We start from the raw sequence: 18,843 nt of genomic DNA, 5'->3' as shown, positions 1-18,843 counted from the left end.
GTTTTTATGTGATAAAACGTAAGTTTTATCAGTCCTATATAAATATACAAGGTGATATACCTCTTCTTTCTCAATTTCATTTAAGGCTTTTTGAAGACCTTCCTCGCTGGACACGTCGTATTTTTCTAATAGCAATGATAAAGCCATTGTATTGTTTGTACACAACTTATTTCTTATTCTTATACAATTTGACCAGCATTTGATTCGATAATTAACATTTAATGTCACTGTCAAATTGACACGGTTTGTTTTGCCAGGTAATATTAATCAGCTGGTGAAACTTTTATTTGTGCAGGTTTACACTTAATTAATAAACCTATTAGAAAAGAAAAACGAAAAACGTTAAAAACAGGAAGTAATCATAAAAGTCTAGATTTTACTTACACGATTACTTACTTAGTTTTTAGATTTTTTATTTTTAATGTTATCATTATTTAGCATATTGCAACACGGTAACATGACATTTACCCAAAAGTTCGTTCTGAATCTTAATACAATTTCTGTGAATTTAATTAAATAAACAATTTGAAGTAATATAATACAAAACTTTGGTGGTGCTAAAGATTGTTCAGTAATATCTTGTTACTTGTTAAGTTTTATTTTATAAAATGATTAATGTTTTATAACGTCATTTCGTCATCCAAAGTTTTGAATGTTACTAAAAAAAGTAGTGAAGTATGATGTCTAAACCTGTGTAACAGTAAACATAAAATTTTTGTGTTTAAAAAATCGATGTGTGTTCAACAAATTAACGTTTGACCTCAGGGCGCTAAATAATTATTTCGCGCTCCTTTGAGGATAATTCCTGTCGTTTTGTTCATATTAATTCTCAAAGGTAAGAGAGGGCAGGGTGCAGTGACATTAGCATACATACATTATCGAATGTAACAAACATTTAGTTTTACCTCGAAATGTGTGACCTCCTCTATAACATTTCAACATTACTCTTACATTGAGAGGAATGATGGCTAGAGGCCATAGTTAGGCTAGCGATTTGCTTATTGTGTTTTTATCGAATTTATGTTGTTGATGGTGAATGCTTGGTCGTAGATTGACTCCGTGTGGGGTTGGGCTTCGCCCCCGCTGCGGTTGCAGCTGGGAAACTCGCGCGGACACAAGAGGTAAAAAAAAAGTAGTTTTGTGGACACAAGTGAGACTTGGTTGTACGGCAAGTTGTGCAACTGTTTGAGCAATACCAGTTATACCATTATATCAGTTAACCTACGATTTCATATTTATTTTGCTTAATACAAATTGTTTGAACTTGTTTAAACCAACTGACTCATTTTTTTATATACAATGTAAAATTTTGAATTAAGTCATTTTGATAGTCTTTACATAGAATCGCTTTCGATTTTGGACTCGAGGCCTTTGCCTGATTATAAAATATAAAGTAAAATATGTCACAGAAAATTTTCAACTCGGTTAAAGTAAATTATTTATAAGTTGAAATTTATAATGTGTGTTTCGATATACTTTACGGTCCGAAGATACCCACAAGAATTGGTTCTCCAGTTTCCACCTTCATTTAAAGTTAAATAGAAAAATCTAAAGCCTTTTTAAGTAGTATGCAAACTATGTTAATAAATATACAATATATAATGATTGTTTAAAGTTTAATTCTGAGGATGAGAGTGGCTTGGCAAGCAAATTTCATGTTATGTTTAACTGTCACTATGTTATGGTAAAGCATATTAAATAGTGACACTTGTTTGAATGTCACATTCAGTTCATCACATTTGTTATTGAAATTGCAAGATAATTTGAATAGTTTGTACTTGATGTGTCAGGCATTATTTTAAGCCTAGAAATAAATACAAAAAAATTAAGCAAAAAGTTCATGTTTTCAAACAATTTATGTGACAAACTTATTTTTTAAGCTTCCCTGCAAACTAAGTAGATACATAATGTTAATAGACCTCCAGCCAGTAATGTAATATACATAAAGTATGGTCAAGCCTTTGAAAGTCATTTTTAATTATGTATTCTAAAGCTTATGTTCATTTTACATATTGTGTAGTGGGAACTTCAAAATATGTTCAAAAATGTCATAGAAAGGGTTAGTAGATCAAAGAGGATGTTTGGTGACATATTGCTGCAATGAGATTTATAAATACATAATGTCATTAATTTTGTGACAAACAAGAGTGTTACAAGTGTGACTGCAGTGATGTGATGTATCAGGATGGGGGAGGGCGGGGGCTCGCCGGGCGGCGGTGCGCGGCTGTCGCACACGTCGGAGAAGCACCCGCGCGCCATCCTCGGCGAGCTGTCGGCGCTGCGCCGCCACCGCGAGCTCTGCGATGTCGTCCTCAATGTCGCCAACAGAAAGTTATTTGCACACAGGTTGGCTACGCACACCTTTATTCCATGTTATTGCTGGCAAACTCCTCAGTTGTACAATTAAAATTTCAAATGGTTTCAAGTACATTTAAATAAGGTACAACATTTTGTCTAAAGACGTCTTGGAAAAGGGGAAACTATATAACTCATATCTGTATGGCTAAAATTTATTATAATTATTCAATATTATTTCTTATTCTATTATCAGTAAAAAATATTTTACATTATTTAGTATTTTATTACATTTAATGCTTTCATTCAATTTACATAATGGAGGTCATGTAAAATGGTTGAGGTAATTGTTGTTATTTTATCATTTCATTACATTTACATCTGCAACAGCCGACAAGTGTGAGATGACCTTTACATTTGAAATTGCCTCTAATTACTTCCCCTCCGTCCACAATACTCATAACATAAGTTAAGCAAACGCTATCGTCCTTGATGATGATAATATGTGTTGTGTGTGTGTGCAGAGTGATCTTGTCGGCGTGCAGCCCGTACTTCCGCGCGATGTTCACGGGCGAGCTGGCGGAGTCGCGCGCCACCGAGGTCACCATCCGCGACGTGGACGAGCAGGCCATGGAGCAGCTCGTTGAGTTCTGCTACACTGCACACATTGTTGTCGAGGAGAGCAACGTGCAGGTGACCACCCCAGCATTGCTCTCCACTTCCCCCGCTGCCGTCTATTGTGGTGTTTAACAATTGCCGAACCTTGGAGACAAGACTGCAAGACCGAGGTGTCGAAAAAATTTATGGAAAGAGTCCATAACTTTTGTTTTTCGTCGCATGTAGGCGCTGCTGCCGGCGGCGTGCCTGCTGCAGCTGCAGGAGATCCAGGACGTGTGCTGCGAGTTCCTCAAGCGGCAGCTCGACTGCTCCAACTGCCTCGGCATCCGCGCCTTCGCCGACACCCACTCCTGCCGCGAGCTCCTGCGCATCGCTGACAAGTTCACGCAGCAGAACTTTCCAGAGGTTTGCCTCACATCTCGCACACCGTAAACCCTGGCCCTCATCTAATATACTTTGGATGTACTACAAGAAAGCACGCGACTTCTTCATAACTTTTATGTTATTTTTGGGACTTATTCATGTGGTAATATTTCATTCCAATCGCTAAATATTGTGGTACCCGTGCAGGTGATGGAGAGCGAGGAGTTCCTGCTGCTGCCGGCGGCGCAGCTGATCGACATCGTGTCCTCGGACGAGCTGAACGTGCGCTCGGAGGAGCAGACCTTCCAGGCCGTCATGTCCTGGGTCAAATACAACGTCGCCGAGCGCCGCCAGCACCTCGCGCAGGTCCGCCGCCGCGCCGCCCGCCGCCCGCCGCCGCCGCCGCCGCTCTCCGCTATGTCTCTGATAACAGATCACATCACCTGCAGGTGCTACAACACGTGCGTCTCCCGCTGCTGAGCCCCAAGTTCCTGGTGGGCACGGTGTCCTCCGAGCTGCTCATCCGTTCCGACGACGCCTGCCGCGACCTTCTCGACGAGGCCAAGAACTACCTGCTGCTGCCACAGGAGCGCCCGCTCATGCAGGGACCCCGCACAAGGCCCAGGAAGCCCAGCAGACGAGGTGAATACAATATCGCTCCGGAGTGAGCGAGCAAAGTTGAAACTAGTGATCCGTGTTGTGAAATGGAAATGTAAATGTGACCTTGCAACTTGCAACTTGCAGGCGAGGTGCTGTTCGCGGTGGGCGGGTGGTGCTCGGGCGACGCGATAGCCTCCGTGGAGCGGTTCGATCCTCAGAGCGCCGAGTGGAAGATGGTGGCGCCGATGTCGAAGCGGCGCTGCGGTGTGGGCGTGGCCGTGCTGCACGAGCTGCTGTACGCGGTGGGCGGCCACGACGGACAGAGCTACCTCAACAGCATCGAGCGCTACGACCCCCAGACCAACCAGGTACGTGACCTCCGCACACCCCGGACATCACTCCGGGGACTGCGGAGACCTCGTCGACCGTCGTAACCGCGCCATGTTGTGCGTGTGCAGTGGTGCGGGGCGGTGGCGCCCACCTCCTCGTGCCGCACATCGGTGGGCGTGGCGGTGCTGGACGGCGCGCTGTACGCGGTGGGCGGGCAGGACGGCGTGCAGTGCCTCAACCACGTCGAGCGCTACGACCCCAAGGAGAACCGGTGGACCAAGGTACGTCGTGGCCCTGGCACCGCCGCGTCAAGGTGAGGAGGAGGGGGAGGTGGTGGGCGGTGGGTAACGTGGTAGAGGCGAGCGCAGGTGGCGTCGATGACGACGCGGCGGCTGGGCGTGGCGGTGGCGGTGCTGGGCGGGCACCTGTACGCGGTGGGCGGGTCGGACGGGCAGGCGCCGCTCAACTCGGTGGAGCGGTACGAGCCGCGCGCCAACAAGTGGACGCCGGTAGCGCCCATGTCCACGCGCCGCAAGCACCTCGGCTGCGCCGTCTACGACGGACAGATCTACGCCGTCGGCGGACGCGACGACTGCACCGAGCTCTCCTCCGCCGAGAGGTAAGCAGCGGGTGTGAGGCTCCTCCCAGTGAGTGCGGGGTGCGACGTGTGACATGTGTGTGTGCTTGTGGCGCAGGTACGAGCCGGCGACGGACACGTGGTCTCCTGTGGTGGCGATGACGTCGCGGCGCAGCGGGGTGGGCCTCGCCGTCGTCAACGGACAGCTGTACGCCGTCGGCGGCTTCGACGGCACCGCCTACCTCAAGTCCATAGAGGTAACGTCTCACCGCCTGCGGATGTTCTACCTTTCGTATGTGTCGTGTGATGCCATGTTGTACTGTTGTATCTTTGTGATGTCGGACAGGTGTTCGACCCCGAGTCGAACCAGTGGCGGCTGTGCGGCGCCATGAACTACCGCCGGCTGGGCGGCGGCGTCGGCGTCATGCGCGCCCCCCACCACGACAACCACTACATATGGTGAGCGCGCGACACCCCGCACACACCCCGCACACACCCCGCACACACCCCGCACACACCCCGCACTCACCCCGCACACCCCGCACACGACAAAACAGCATACAATAATGACGACCACGCCAACCCATGAAGAAAGTTACATCTTTGCTAATAGTAATAACTTTATAATTTAGCAATGACTGATATTTTGTTACAGGAACCGCAAAGACTCGGTGGTGTGAGGCGACCCCGCGCCCCGCACCCCGCACCCCGCACCCCGCACCCCGCACCCCTCGCTCTAAGTCGTTAAACATTTTATTTTATTTTATTGTTAAATCTATATTATATTAATTGACTATTTATAAATAAATAAAATACAAATTTTAGAATATTTATTTAGCCATTTTATTTAGCTCCTTTCCTTTTAAAACAAACAACAAAGTAGAGAGGTTAGGTAACAGTCAAAGTCAGGTGTGCAAAGTAAGTTGTATTTATAATTTATCATATTACGAATACATTACTTTTCGAAGTTAAAACGTTTAGGGTTTAAATAAAGACAGAATAGCGCTACAACTTACTCATATTTTATTCAAATAGAGTTGTGGTTTAACTTAAAAAAGCATGATTCAAGTAACGAGGGGCGGCGGCGAAGTCGCCTTGTCCGCCACCAGCGTCTCCTCCTCCTCCGCCTCGTCTCCCTCCGCCTCCTCGCCCTCCGCCTCCACCTCCACCTCTCCTTCGCCCTCGCCATCCTCGGTCTCCCGACTGCCGTCGTCCTCTCCGGTCACCTCCGCATCTTCTGCGGCCTCCGGAGCCGCGTCTCTGTTGTCATCTTCATCCTTCACCTCTTGCCGCTTCTAAAATAAATTTTATTTTATTTAGATTAAGTTTGTAGCACCGTCATGCTGCTTCGTATATGCTAGCGTTTAACTTCAGTCCCACAAATGTTTGGTCGAGCAGAGAGAATGAACTAGTGTTGAGTTACCTAGTACGGAACAAACCTTCTTCTTTTTCTTGGCTTTGGCCTTGGGCTTGGGTTGGGTCTGGCTGTAGCCGGGCGGGAAGAAGCGGGAACACTCTAGCTCCCCCATCACTGTGTCGGCGCTGACGTGCAGCGGGCCCAGGGCCAAAAGGTCGGGGGGCGGGCCGTCAGGCGCGGGCGCGGCCGGGTCCGCCAGCAGGGGGTCCGCCACGCCCACCGCCACCATTAACACGATAGTTTCGCAGCTGATACAAAAATAAGGAATGAGTTTACATAATTCGTCCATCATTTCCAACTTAGGTATAATTTAGGGAACCATGAGAAACCGTTCATTCGAAAAGATAAGTCCCATACTAGTCCTTCTCGGCCCGCTCCTCGTAATGTTCTATAGTCTTGCAGAGCAGCTTCGGCTCCTGTACATTGGCGTCGGCGAAGAAGCCGTAGCGCAGCAGGAGCGGGGCGCTGCGGTCGGCGGCGGCCAGCACCGCACGCCGCTGCCACGCACCGAACACCAACGCCACGTGCGGGGGCTCCGCGCTCACCGGGGGCTCCACCACCGCGCCCACCATCTGAAAACAATGGAACATTCGCACACTACAATTATGCTGTGCCTTTTTTCAAAGTTGACAAAGCGTTTGCAGCGCCCGGAATTTTCATGAGTAAGTAAAATGGGTGGCTCGCTTGTCTTTGATTCATAAACCAATTCAATGTGGAACGTCGTCCAATACCTTGGGAAAGAGCAGGTCGAGGAGGGCCGCGCGCCGATGTCGGTCTTTGGGCGCGTACAATCCGGGTAAGTCGTCCGCGCACAACTCCTGCGCCAGGAATTTTTTTTGCGCTCCCTCTTCTAGGTCCGAGCCCTCCCCGTAAAGAGCGCGACGCGTCAGTTCTGGAAGTCACCGGCTACTTAATTGAGCTAGAATAATTGGCAAAGCTTTCTATGACGCGATCTTTGCAACTGACCGATGACGTCGCCCTCCTTGTCGGGCAGCTTCTTGAGTAACAGCGCGAGTGCGGGTCGCTCCGCCAGCACGGCGGCGGCGCCCGCGGAGCCCATCTCCTCCGCTTCGGCCGCCAGAGCTCGCGCGCCCTGTTGGCCGAGCACCAGCGGGCACTTGTCCGCCACCGCTATGCCTGCACACAACAACACCTTATAGAAATAAATGAACAACAACAGTACCATACAGCAATACTATGTACATTGAGTTGAAATCGAGTAAAGTGTGCAAAATGAGCCGCTCACCGAACGGCTCGAGTGCCTCCGCCACCTTCCTGAGATGTTTTTGTGCGTGCGGCATGAGCAGCGCTGCGCAAAGGTCTGAGAAGTGTCGCTCCAGCCGCGTCGCCCGCGCCTCCCGCCGCGCCGCATGCGCCGCCTCGCGTGCCGCAGCCTCACGCTGTCGCCGCTCCGCCAGCTGCTTCGCCTGCAGATCCGCCGCCTCCTGCACACAGACACACTTTCATCTAGGTAACAATTTAACTATAAAACCACTTGAACATGTGAGCATCTGCGACCTGTTCCGGCGGCGTGAGCTCGTGCGGGGCCCTGCGCGGGCGCTCCAGCTCCCCGCGGCGGGCGAGCTCTTCGTTGTGCAGCTCCTGTTCGATGGTGCGCGCCAGCCGCGGCGCGTCCGCACCGAACACCACATTAAGCAGCTGCCCGCCCTGTAACAAATAACTTCGTATATTTACACTAACAGTTTTTCTTTTACTCTCCCTTTTATTAAGATATAATCAGATGACCTGTGCTAATCAATGTAATGCATCATTTGCTAGTTATATTATTATTATTATTATTAGTACGTTTTGATAATTAAAGTAATTTAATCAAAAGTAATGTGAAGGTTGAAGAAGCAAATAATCATTACACATAATGTGTGCCTGTATACCTACCTATATGAGCACTTGTGGTGAACGACACGGACACGGACGGTATCGACCTAACAGTGGCAAGCGACGGCCGTCTGCAGGTAGTAATATAAAATCATGTAAGCTACACACGCTCGTAACAACCATATTTACATAAAAATAGACACATTGTACATTTTTATATAAATGAGGGGTCAAGGTGCAGCGGGATCTTTAATGAAAAGTGGTCACCGACGCCTATGGACATACTCAAAACCAGCGGAACCGCAGATGCCTTCAAGTAATTTCCTAGTAGTACCTATTAAGCAGAGGATATAAAAATTAATATAATATAAAAATTAAAAAACTCTACCGCAATGAAGAGCCAGGTGGGCTCGCTGCGATGTCGGAACCTCTTCAGGCACTCGATGGTGTCTGACTTCGCCTGTAATTGTAAATTAATACTAACTTAGATCGCCTTTATGTTAAAGTAGCAAAAGACTTATTCGGCGATACACGTTGAAATCAATACATTGCGCGGTCTACAATTTTATCACCAGTAAAAAAGACGATATTTCTTTATAATTGTTTCAGTGAGAACGTTCCCTTAGTGTTAAGTCGGATAATAGTAGTGTAGCGTGCAGTGCAGCTGACAATGATAATGATCGGCATCAGAGTCGCTGTAAAACTTCGTTAGGAACGCCTCAACTTGTTTATAACAAACATTTGTTACAGAAATTGTTTGTGCTCTAGTTCGTTAATTTATTTCGTTTAGCTAAAATGAAAAAGGACTGCCGTAGCAGTTTACTGTATATGATCAGAAGCTACAACTAAATAAAAGTATAGAATGAATTGTTCTCACGACAGCAAGGTGGAGGTTGTCTCCGCCGAGCTCGACCTTGATCTTCTTGAGATTGCCCACCATTCCCAGGCAGGGGCCGCACCACTCCGAGTACACGTCGACCACTGCACACACGTTACTGCCAATCAGGGGCTAATCGAAGTTTTAACTACAACTAATACTTTATTAACTTATAAGGCTTCACAAAACGCAGACCTATCATTGTTAAGTTGAAGGGGATTGGTAGTCAATTGACATTATAAGGCGATAGTTTGCCTATTTTGTACCAGAATAAAAAAAACGCGTACCTAGTAGACCATCTCTTTGTAGGAACTTGTTCCAGTCGTCGTCATTGTTGAGATCCGCCTGCAGCTGTACCTGCGCTGCTTTCTTGCCTGCACCCGCAGCGGCGGAGGTGGCCGGGCCGGTGGTGGAGTGATGTGCGACCGCAGGCGAGAGCGACATAGGGCACAGTGTCAGCACCACACCGTAACCACAGTCGGCCCCGCGATGCGCGATACATGCGAGGGTCGATGTAGAGTTGTGACGGGGACGGGATAGAGGCGGCAACACAAATTGGTTCAGTTTTAGTATACATATATATTTATACATACATGAGAAAACAAACATTAAACATTAACATTTTAAACAAGGAGTAAAGATCTACTCTTAAGCACTACTTGCTTGCTTGTAGTCACAAACGTGATACCTTTTGGTGTGTAACTAGAAGTGCCAAAGAGCTAACATTACTAAGTTATAATAGAAAATGTACCAAGTTCTTTCATAAATGAAATAAAGTATATCTCGTATCTGAAGTTGACTAAACTCTACAACTTTATTTTCATTGCGTGTCTGCTAAAGCACTAATGTCGTAGGTTTTGAACAATACCTTATAGCATCGTTCATAAACTTATGAAGTAGCGGACTTTGAATTTTAGCGAATAGCGAATTTTTATGGTTAACATTGATATTATATCAACTTAACATTGGTTATTAGCACAAAAAAATAATGTTAATTATAAAAGTTGATCCAAAGTGAAAATAGCGCCATCTGTTACTAATATTCCACTTTATTCAAGAAAATATAACTTTTTGATACTAGATGGCATCCATGTTCTGAAAGAAGAAAAAAATAATTCTAAAATTTAACAATAGATGGCGACTATAAAAATAAGATTTGTAGTTTAATAACACTTTACGCACCACACCACAACTACACTCTATCTACTAAAACATTGTTTTTCTAGTATTCCAAGTGTGAATTTTGCCTATTTAAATCTTTCGAAAAAGCTCTAGAGTACACATTGTTAAAACCAAATATTATCGTAACGTAGTAGTACGTGGGTGGGTGATGGACATTTCACATTAACATTCAGACTGAGGAAGTTTACGCATTGTTTGTCATCAATACGATAGATAGGGCTATAACTTGTCGGCATTAGACAACAATATCCTCATCGATCATCCGCATTCACGTGATATAGCCATTTTTTAGCAACCTCATAACATCCGAGTTTTTGCGGAATTGAGCATCGGCATGGCAAGTCGTAGCCCGCAGTTTATGACGCAACTTAGTGAATTAACGAACAGCCGCGGAATATAGTCTCTGTAATAGAGTCTTCATTGCGAGGGTTAGTAATCCCCTCAGCGTCTGCCTTTTAAGTTTGCCTTTAATATCGCTCAACATTTACCTTTTATTTCTTTACTGAATATTCAGTATAATATATTTTTTTAATCCTACTATATTTTAATCAACATTTTGTTATATATATAACATTTAATATGTTAGATAAACAGAGATTATGTGTACGTACATATAATATGTGACCGTAAGCCTTTTAGGGGACCTATGTGAAGTCAATAGCCCGTTTAAGCGCTAAGAGCGTAAGGGTGGGTCCCTAAATCATAGCTGGCAAGACAAATAATATTTTATTGCTTCTTTTTATTCAATGCTGCGCATGCAGTAGTAACGCATTTATACTTTCAAATAGCATAGAGTTTTTCATTATTTACTATTAAGATGCAATTACATTGTTGTTATATGTGGAAGAGACGAAATGAATGGGTACATTTCTGGGATAAGATTTTAAGTTAGGAAGTCCTTAACGGTTAAAATAAAATAAGAATGCCTAATTTTTTTATTACGTGGCTAGTCAAGTTCAGCGACCGTGCCTGACATTTCACAGTGAAACTGGAGACCTACCCCGAGGATGCGGAACTAAACTTAGTCGATTATTTCCCGAAGCAAGCGTTAACTAAGTTCAGCCTTTGATGGAAATCTAATTATGAACGTACAAAATTTTGATTATACTTCATTGGTCGCCAGATAAATTTAAAAAAAAAGTTTTGTTCTCCTGTTTTCTTATATCTAACCAAAGTTTCGATCTGTTTTAACTTCCTTGCGACTTCAAGAGCTTTACCCTCGCGCCCAAACCGTTTACCAACAATATGCAAATCGAACGAAATCTTGTTATTGTTTCGTTTAGTTAAAATTGCATTTGTTCGTATGAAATTGCATTCGCAATATGATATGAAATTTCTCGCTGTACTGTAAAAATCTCGCGAAAAATGATCGCGATGATTTGTACAGTTGAAAATGTTCGTTTTATTAGATTTCAATTTGTAGTAATTATTAGTTAGTGCAGTTTGTTTTATTAAAAGGGTTTCAAAATATATAAAAAATTAAAATTCATATTTAGTTTAGTTATTTTTAATTTTAAAATTCATTTTTCTTAAGAAAAGAAGTACTTGGTTTAAGTCAGACATTGACAGTATTCATTCCCTCCTGGTTCATCATTAAGTGAAAGTTGCGTGACATAAACCTATTAAATGATCACGACAATACCAATTTAATTAAAATAATACAGCGACATAAAATGTCGATGTTTTACGTCAGCACTGGATTGTCATTTATATTTTACGATAACTGGTAAAAATTATTTTTCAGTTAAATATAGATTTTTATTGATTTTTGAATTAACTTCTATAGATCAAATGTATGTCAACATAAGCACAGCAACATGTTGTGAAACATCAACAAACATTGATTGTAAGCACTCATCTGTCGCTGTTATATCGTGTTTGCTTATTAAATACAATATTTGCAGTGATTCGCTTCACTCTGAGTGTCGACGAACGTTCGCTTCCATGATTGTGTGTAGAATGTAAACAGCGGCACGAGACGCAAATCTATTATTTATTATTTGCTAATATATCATATTTAAATACTCGAAATCACTAGTTTATTGTAATATAAACTTAAATTATGTTATGAGGACGTATTGTACGCAATTACTAGAGGTCGGTACTATCCTTTGGTGAATTTTGTTAATTATCCTTTTAAACATAAAATAAGCTTAATGATATAAATCGTTTTATTAGAAACCGTAAACAGTTGAGTATTTAGGGGTGTGAATAATTAAAAGTCGCGTTAACTGTGTAACGAGGTCCCGGGGGTGAAGGGCGCGGTGTGGGGGCGGCGGCGAGGTGCGGGAACAATCCCGGATTATTTAATACTGCGCACAGGTCTCGGGGAATCATTCACAGGATCTCCTCTCCGGTAGTGTCACTGAAATATATCCAAGCAAGGCCTCCAAGTATCTCAGAACAATCACAGTGTTAATAAATTTTTTCTCTCGCCCTTTTGTTCTACTTACTTTGTTTTCCTTTTTAATTATCATCAAATTACCGTTAGTTAAATTGCTATGGGGATGAATTTTCTCAGTTTCTTATTTCGCCTTTCTTAACTTAAGTAAACAAATCTGAAGTTACATCTACTCCTTTAAAATAAATTAATTTTGGGTCCCTTTAAGAAATTGAAAAAATACAACAGATTAAACAGTAAATTTGAAAGTTCCATTTCTTACTTACTTTAAAATATTTCTTATCCAACATTATTAACAGTTGACAAAAACCAAATAAAAGGTGTCATTACATCCGTTGAATCCAGGTGTTTCGCTATATTTGTACCATTAGTTCATTGAACTGACGTTAAATGTATAATTTGCTAAACCACAATAGAAATAATCTACGCAACTCTATTCATTTGTTCAAATATCTATTTAGGTCATAAATGTAAGCTAGCAAAAGTTTTAAAGCTATTTAAGTAATAGTTTATTATATTATTACTAGCTGTCGCCCGCGACTTCCTCAGCACGGAATTAAAAAAAAAACGTAATTAGCTTATATTTCCGTGTCCATCAGCTACCTTTCCGTTCCGTCTAATTCAGTCCTACCGTTCCGGAGATTACCCGTAACAAATGTGCCCTTGCAGATTCACAGACAGACACAGAAAATGTGAAAAACATTATGACTATTTAGTTTTACACCCTCTTACAAGCAAGCAGCATGATAAGCCTATATTATTATATTATATACTATTAGCTAGATGTACAATGTTAAATCTAACATATAATTATTAGCGTTGAAATGCACGTGAGATAATAAAAAGAATAACTTACGAGACAGCCTCATATCTTAGATCTCGTTGACAACTTGAAGTTTTCTTACTTTTCTTGTCAATACATCTTTCTTTATACACAAATGACTGATATTTTATTATTTTAAGACGTTTTTATTATCTACTTAAACTTTGATTTGCATCACAAAATTAATTTTGAGTACATGTTTAATAAGAGTTAAATCTTCTTCGTCGTTTTACACAATTTTATATTATTTTAAGAAGTATCACTAAATCACAAATAATTATTGTTTATAGTTAATATTTTAAGATACACAAGTTCGGAACCTTCATAACTTTCCGCTACGAAAGCTCAAAGTGTATTAAATGTAGCATAGCTTTCGCGCTACGATAACTGCTACGTAGCAAGGTGTAACTCTACGAATAGGACGTAAGGCTGCGGCGGCGTTGGTGGTAGTCCTGTACGGGACTGACAACGGGCCTTGTTCAGGGGCCTCGCTGCTCAATTAGGCGGCTCCGGGCCCCAGTCTTAAGTCACGCGATCGACTCTCACGGATTTCATTTTAACAGACTGTCGTAAAAAACGTAATTTTTTTACGGTGATGTATTAATGCAGTTGTGGTTTCTGATTTAGTTTTTTGTTTTGGTATTTTTGTTGTGTCTCTTTAAATTGTTTCGTGACATGCAAATGGTATTATGTTATGTCTTTTATGTTTAACGTTTCCTAAACATCTATTTAATTCAGTAGGTAAATCGAATAAAGGGTAGCAGATTTTTACCTGACAGACAAGAGGGTAAAGGTTCTCCTGTCCGGTCTTTAATCAATTGTATTGTGAATAATGTCCTAGTTTTAAGTACTGATAAAACAAAAGCGGGCAGTATGGAACGCATGAATCAGAACAGAGTGATGAGCTGCGTCACCCTACATGGTAACATGATAGCTTCCGGTCTTTGTGCGCTCTCCGTGTGCGACGACTTGACAATTGTATGCCAATGTTTCTACTACACTAAACTACCTACTTAATATAAATACTAACGTTAACGATATTCAATTAATTCGAGACATGTTAACGTTTATTCCTTTCTGATTTATTTAGTTATTTGATTGAAAACATCGAACAGTAAATAGAAAAACAGCTATAAAATAAACGAAGCGTCTTTTGACATTAAAATGAAATTTAAATATGAAAATGCGCGCAGAAAAATGTACTATTGTTGTTTTACGATGATCATATTATATTCTGAAAATGAGAGACAGTGACAGTATTCATGTTTTTTTCCTCTTTTTTTTATAGAATATCTTTTGTCATATTGTTCGTAGCAAATATTTTATAATGTTTTATCATTTGTTTGCTTAAAAGTTATCTTCCTAAAATAATTGTAGACGAAATATTGTTACCAGAGAGATTTCCTATCTAGTACAACCTACAGAATAAAGTATTCTGCAACGGAAAGTTGTAACTAAAACTTAAAAACTGTTCAGTCTTCTCTCCTCCCAGGTATATGTAACTGTTCAGTACAGGACTGGCTGTCAAAATCTTTTGTTTATACAATTCCAAATAAAGAACACGACGACCTTTATACGACGACAAATGACAGAACTTATCTTTTCTTTGTATAACAAGACAAGGACGTCGCTTCAATTAAAAATTTGCTTAGGAGCGCGGATCAAAGGATTTTAAGTAATTTCCAAGTTAAATAAAAGTCCGCCATGTCAAACACGAACGTCGCCTCCCGGGTACGGAGGCTACAGGTCTCAAACATACGCCGGGCCCGAGGGCACGAGGTAAAGCGTGTCGTCCACCGTGACTGTGGCGATACAAACGCGATACATATGCACATTGATAAAGGGGCCACAGAGAGTATTCTCATTGGTTCCGAGTTTTCCCGGCTGCAATAGAAGTAGTGATTAAACAATAGATCAGACGTACGTTCACAAAACGAGCGTTATCTTGACAATAAAAAGTTGACGTTGGATAACCGGCCTTATACAAAAAGGTTTAGATACTCTTTGGAATATTATATTTAATTACCTTTGTACGCAGCGCTGTGGGTGAGGCGCAGGTAATTGCGGAGCGGTGCGGTGGCGGTATCGGTGTACAGGGAGTGCTGTTCATTTGCCTTTCTTTTGTTTCATGTTTAGCGATTAACATAAAACAAATAACATACACGTAATAAATTAAACAATGTATTTAATTATAGAAAGATAAGCATCAAATGACTTAAAGCAAATATGCTTAAATACTATTTAAAAGTAAGTCTCACAGACCTTGTAAAAACCTCCTCTATGCTTTATACGCACATGCTTTAAAATAATTGACGATGGAAAATTAATAAGTATTGCTACGACTTCAATCTTACTCCTTATTATTCTTTACTGGATGGTATTTAAGCAATAAATCGTATTAATATTATTTGTCTATCAAACTTGGATATTGTCACATATGTAAAACAATACAAGATACAAAACCAGCAGATTATTCTGATCGAATTCAACACCTCCACAATACATAGCTATCCAGAATAAAAACGACGTCGTATACGGAATATCGGATGTATTCCATCCTCTCATTCCTTCATGATTTGAACGAGTTATTGGATGTCGCCGCGGAATAAGAAATGTGAAGCGCCGCAAGAAAGTTGAGATGCGTCGCGATGCTGTTTTATTTGCATAAATATACTGAATATAATATTTACCATTGCGACTTCCCATACAATCCTATAGTATGTGAGGTGTAAGGAATAAATGTAAACAGCGTTCTTGTATTTATTATAGTATAATTATCAGATGTTTTACATTAAGCTACTTATTTCATATCACTAACCCAAAAAAAATATATCAGTCTTAGAAGAATTTTCAATATAATGAAATGAGGAAAAACCGACAAAAAATACAAAAATCGACTAACTCATAAACTTACAACTAAAATTATTTTACAAAAAATATATAATGCCAATATATAGTATAATAGAATTTGAGTTAAACCTTGACTATGTCCTACACCTCAATACAAACAAACAGTAATAATTTCAATCATGCAAACATTAATTATATAACAAAATTATTTATATTGAGTGTAACACATTACTACCAATACTAAGTATCAAATTATTTCTAAATAATAAGACCTTTTGATGAGTTTATTAATACATCTTGTTCCTTTTTAATATATCAAATATAAACAATCAAGTATTAGTTCAGACTAAGCAACTGAACAACGGGCGTTGGTGGCTCAGTGGTCAAGCACTTGACTTGCAATCTGCAGGTCCTTGGTTCAAATCCCGTCATATACCAATGTGTTTTTCGATTTCAGATTTACATATGTACATATATCCAACGTTCTTACGGTGAAGGAAAATATCGTGATGCAACCTACACATATCTGAGAAGAAATTCAAAGATATGTGTGAAGTCAACCAACCCGCATTTGGCCAGCGTGGTTGACTATGGCCTAATAACCCTTAACTTAGGGTAGGCTACGAGCCCCTCGGTGGGGACATATAGTGAGCTGATGATGATGATGATGAACTGAACAACCATACTTCTTATTATCTTTGGAAAAAGACTGATATGTTTTATACAAGAACTTCGGCATTTAACTAACATCACAATAAAGTTTCGTATAGTTTTATAGTTTAATTCAAGGATGTTTTTCATAATATAATAACTCAACCAGTTATATCAACAACTATTGATATAATTTGTGAGAGACATATTTAATTCGTGTTTATTTAAATTCAGCAATAAATATTTTATCACCATATTTAAAACCTAATTATTTTTAAATTACATTTATAGTGAGTATTTAAAGATTTATTTGTATCTATTGAGTAGTTTAGGAAACGTTAAGATGATGTGATCATATTATACAAGTTGACTCTACATTTTATATGAAATATTAATACAAGAAAAGGTGCTAGGTTTCTGTAATTTTAGTAGTTTTAAAGAGATCAAATAATATGTTATAAATCATCTAAGTATATTTAAAAGCTAACGTTTTTTTTAATCACAATTGAGTTTCCAATGTACTTACTCTACTACGATGTGGCTATGCAATATAATTCGATATGTTTATAGCTAGTATGCATATTTATAACTCTATCCTCAACTAATTTTAATAATAAGTAATTAAAACTCTCACAAGTTGTTCAAATGAAAACCGAACGGTCGATTAATTGGCATGTTTTCAATGTTCTTATCGTAGTTAGTGTCAATGGTAGAGTATGAAGATCGTTCGCGTAATGATATCAGTGCGTGCGCTGCTTCGATGATTAGAGGTCACATACCTCCGCTATCTTCACTCTGCAACAAATAAACTGCATATTAAAATGTATGTGAAATAAAAAATAGCTGCAACGTTTACTCTATGTGTTTTACTCGAGACAATTATATTACCAAAATGTAACATCAGCTAGTCTACTTTTGCACGTGGATGTTCTCCAATGTGTCCCACTATATACATATGTATGGAGAAGGAAAGTATAAGAAACATTGTCTTCCAATTTTAAATGTCACAATGAATGTTTTGAAAGCTTTGTTGATTAATTTTCAAATGATTTTCAACTTTTATCGAATTGGAGTTTAAGTTTTCGATTCTTCGGTCACATCAATTTCTCAAACGTCAGTGTAGGGGGTGGGGAACGGGAGGGGGTAAGTGCACCGAACTTGCCGCCGGAGTGCGGGATAAGTTTTTAAATTATCGATACAGTGTCGCGGCCACTTCCGGACCTAACTTTTCCTTTTTACCCGCTATAGACCCCGATGTTAGATTTTGACGCTTTCTGAACAATGTCAATTACCAGAGAGTTATTTATGTTTCTTTCCAAAATTAAGTTAAAGTTAACATAAATCATTATGCTACTAAAAGCTGAGAAAACTTACAAAAATATTTTATAAAATTGTTCGACTCTACAAAGTTACATTAATCACATACAATTGTGATGCTATAAATATAATTAGTCAGACAACTGCGAGCGTCAACAATAAAAGCGTAACGTAAAATAATAAATTGATTACTGTACGAGTGCGTTCACATGGCTTTTATCACATTATAATATTAATACAATCACAATCAAAAATAAATATATTGTTAACTTAACTTTATTCGAATATTCATTCGAAATAATGGTAAGTGCATAAAATATTATACTAACTTTTGTTCGCGGATTCATCTGCGCGAAATTAAAAAAAAAACGTACTTAGAAGAAGTATTGAGCCTAGTGTTCTTCCAGATTATGTTCTACATCTGTGCAGAATTTTATCGTGATCTGTTATGTCGTTCATAGCCGCTTACAAACATCCATCAATCAAATCTTTCTCATTAATTCTATTAGTAAAAAGTGCAGTGGTCAACTCTTCCCATCTTTAAAATTTGTATTAGTTATTTTACATGATAAATTCAGATTTTGTGAACATAACTATGAAAATCTTGCGAACTAGCTGGTTATAAATAGTGCTGTTGTTCCCTGAACGGGGCCTCCATTTACTTGGTAATTAGTTATGGAGCGGGTTACGAGCGCCGAAATGTCGT

At 40.6% G+C, this 18,843-nt stretch overlaps 5 protein-coding genes across 7 annotated transcripts in view; 1 reads left to right on the top strand and 4 right to left on the bottom strand.

Annotated features, from left to right (window-relative positions):
- Cog4 (conserved oligomeric Golgi complex subunit 4) overlaps positions 1-238 on the bottom strand; it is a 4,340-nt gene extending 4,102 nt beyond the window's left edge. Inside the window, exon 1 of the mRNA XM_013305794.1 lies at positions 61-238. Coding sequence (XP_013161248.1) covers positions 61-147 — 87 coding nt within the window. The 5' untranslated portion in view covers positions 148-238. The remainder of the gene's footprint in view (positions 1-60) is intronic.
- Positions 239-526: 288 nt separating this feature from the next.
- Positions 527-5,527, top strand: dbo (Kelch-like protein diablo). Its single transcript, XM_013305822.1, has 13 exons — positions 527-835; positions 1,051-1,121; positions 2,185-2,346; positions 2,820-2,988; positions 3,139-3,318; positions 3,484-3,642; positions 3,726-3,918; positions 4,021-4,244; positions 4,335-4,487; positions 4,575-4,825; positions 4,902-5,040; positions 5,130-5,242; positions 5,439-5,527. Exons 3-13 carry the CDS (start codon positions 2,186-2,188, stop codon positions 5,461-5,463), a joined length of 1,767 nt encoding a protein of 588 aa, XP_013161276.1. The 5' UTR covers positions 527-835; positions 1,051-1,121; position 2,185; the 3' UTR covers positions 5,464-5,527.
- A 173-nt stretch (positions 5,528-5,700) lies between these two features.
- LOC106113081 (prothymosin alpha-like) lies at positions 5,701-6,378 on the bottom strand. The gene is made up of 2 exons (XM_013305806.1): positions 6,223-6,378; positions 5,701-6,078 (listed from the first exon to the last, which is right to left on the bottom strand). Exons 1-2 carry the CDS (start codon positions 6,310-6,312, stop codon positions 5,848-5,850), a joined length of 321 nt encoding a protein of 106 aa, XP_013161260.1. The 5' UTR covers positions 6,313-6,378; the 3' UTR covers positions 5,701-5,847.
- A 178-nt stretch (positions 6,379-6,556) lies between these two features.
- On the bottom strand, positions 6,557-9,357 carry LOC106113069 (thioredoxin domain-containing protein 3 homolog). Its single transcript, XM_013305792.1, has 8 exons — positions 9,201-9,357; positions 8,914-9,017; positions 8,425-8,496; positions 7,719-7,868; positions 7,447-7,645; positions 7,167-7,337; positions 6,932-7,092; positions 6,557-6,772 (listed from the first exon to the last, which is right to left on the bottom strand). Exons 1-8 carry the CDS (start codon positions 9,355-9,357, stop codon positions 6,557-6,559), a joined length of 1,230 nt encoding a protein of 409 aa, XP_013161246.1.
- A 3,059-nt stretch (positions 9,358-12,416) lies between these two features.
- The window catches only part of LOC106113095 (uncharacterized), a 13,832-nt gene continuing 7,405 nt past the window's right edge, over positions 12,417-18,843 (bottom strand). For 2 of the 3 annotated variants that reach the window (XR_001227642.1, XM_013305826.1), the window contains one exon: positions 17,191-17,615. The gene's annotated coding sequence lies outside the window, so the exon portion shown is untranslated. Of the gene's footprint in view, positions 12,461-15,345; positions 15,438-17,190; positions 17,616-18,843 lie in introns of those variants that run through there. The other variant, XR_001227643.1, reaches the window with a different exon arrangement.

Source organism: Papilio xuthus, unplaced genomic scaffold (genome assembly GCF_000836235.2).
Source record: "Papilio xuthus unplaced genomic scaffold, Pxut_1.1 DF828585.1, whole genome shotgun sequence".
NCBI lineage: Eukaryota > Metazoa > Arthropoda > Insecta > Lepidoptera > Papilionidae > Papilio > Papilio xuthus.
Note: the sequence above shows the minus strand (reverse complement) of the source record. Positions and strands in the feature narration are given on the sequence as shown.

What these genes read in the sequence shown, in the direction of transcription:
- dbo (XM_013305822.1), top strand. Translation starts at nt 2,186, where the DNA reads ATGGGGGAGGGCGGGGGCTCGCCGGGCGGCGGTGCGCGGCTGTCGCAC. An exon ending in ACGACCCCCAGACCAACCAG is followed by an intron (nt 4,245 to 4,334) that starts GTACGTGACCTC and finishes GTGCGTGTGCAG; the next exon opens with TGGTGCGGGGCGGTGGCGCC. An exon ending in CACGACAACCACTACATATG is followed by an intron (nt 5,243 to 5,438) that starts GTGAGCGCGCGA and finishes ATTTTGTTACAG; the next exon opens with GAACCGCAAAGACTCGGTGG.
- LOC106113081 (XM_013305806.1), bottom strand. Translation starts at nt 6,312, where the DNA reads ATGGGGGAGCTAGAGTGTTCCCGCTTCTTCCCGCCCGGCTACAGCCAG. An exon ending in AAGCCAAGAAAAAGAAGAAG is followed by an intron (nt 6,079 to 6,222) that starts GTTTGTTCCGTA and finishes AATTTATTTTAG; the next exon opens with AAGCGGCAAGAGGTGAAGGA.
- LOC106113069 (XM_013305792.1), bottom strand. Translation starts at nt 9,357, where the DNA reads ATGTCGCTCTCGCCTGCGGTCGCACATCACTCCACCACCGGCCCGGCC. An exon ending in CCACCTGGCTCTTCATTGCG is followed by an intron (nt 7,869 to 8,424) that starts GTAGAGTTTTTT and finishes TATTTGTTACAG; the next exon opens with GGCGGGCAGCTGCTTAATGT. An exon ending in GGAGGCACTCGAGCCGTTCG is followed by an intron (nt 7,338 to 7,446) that starts GTGAGCGGCTCA and finishes TGTTGTGTGCAG; the next exon opens with GCATAGCGGTGGCGGACAAG.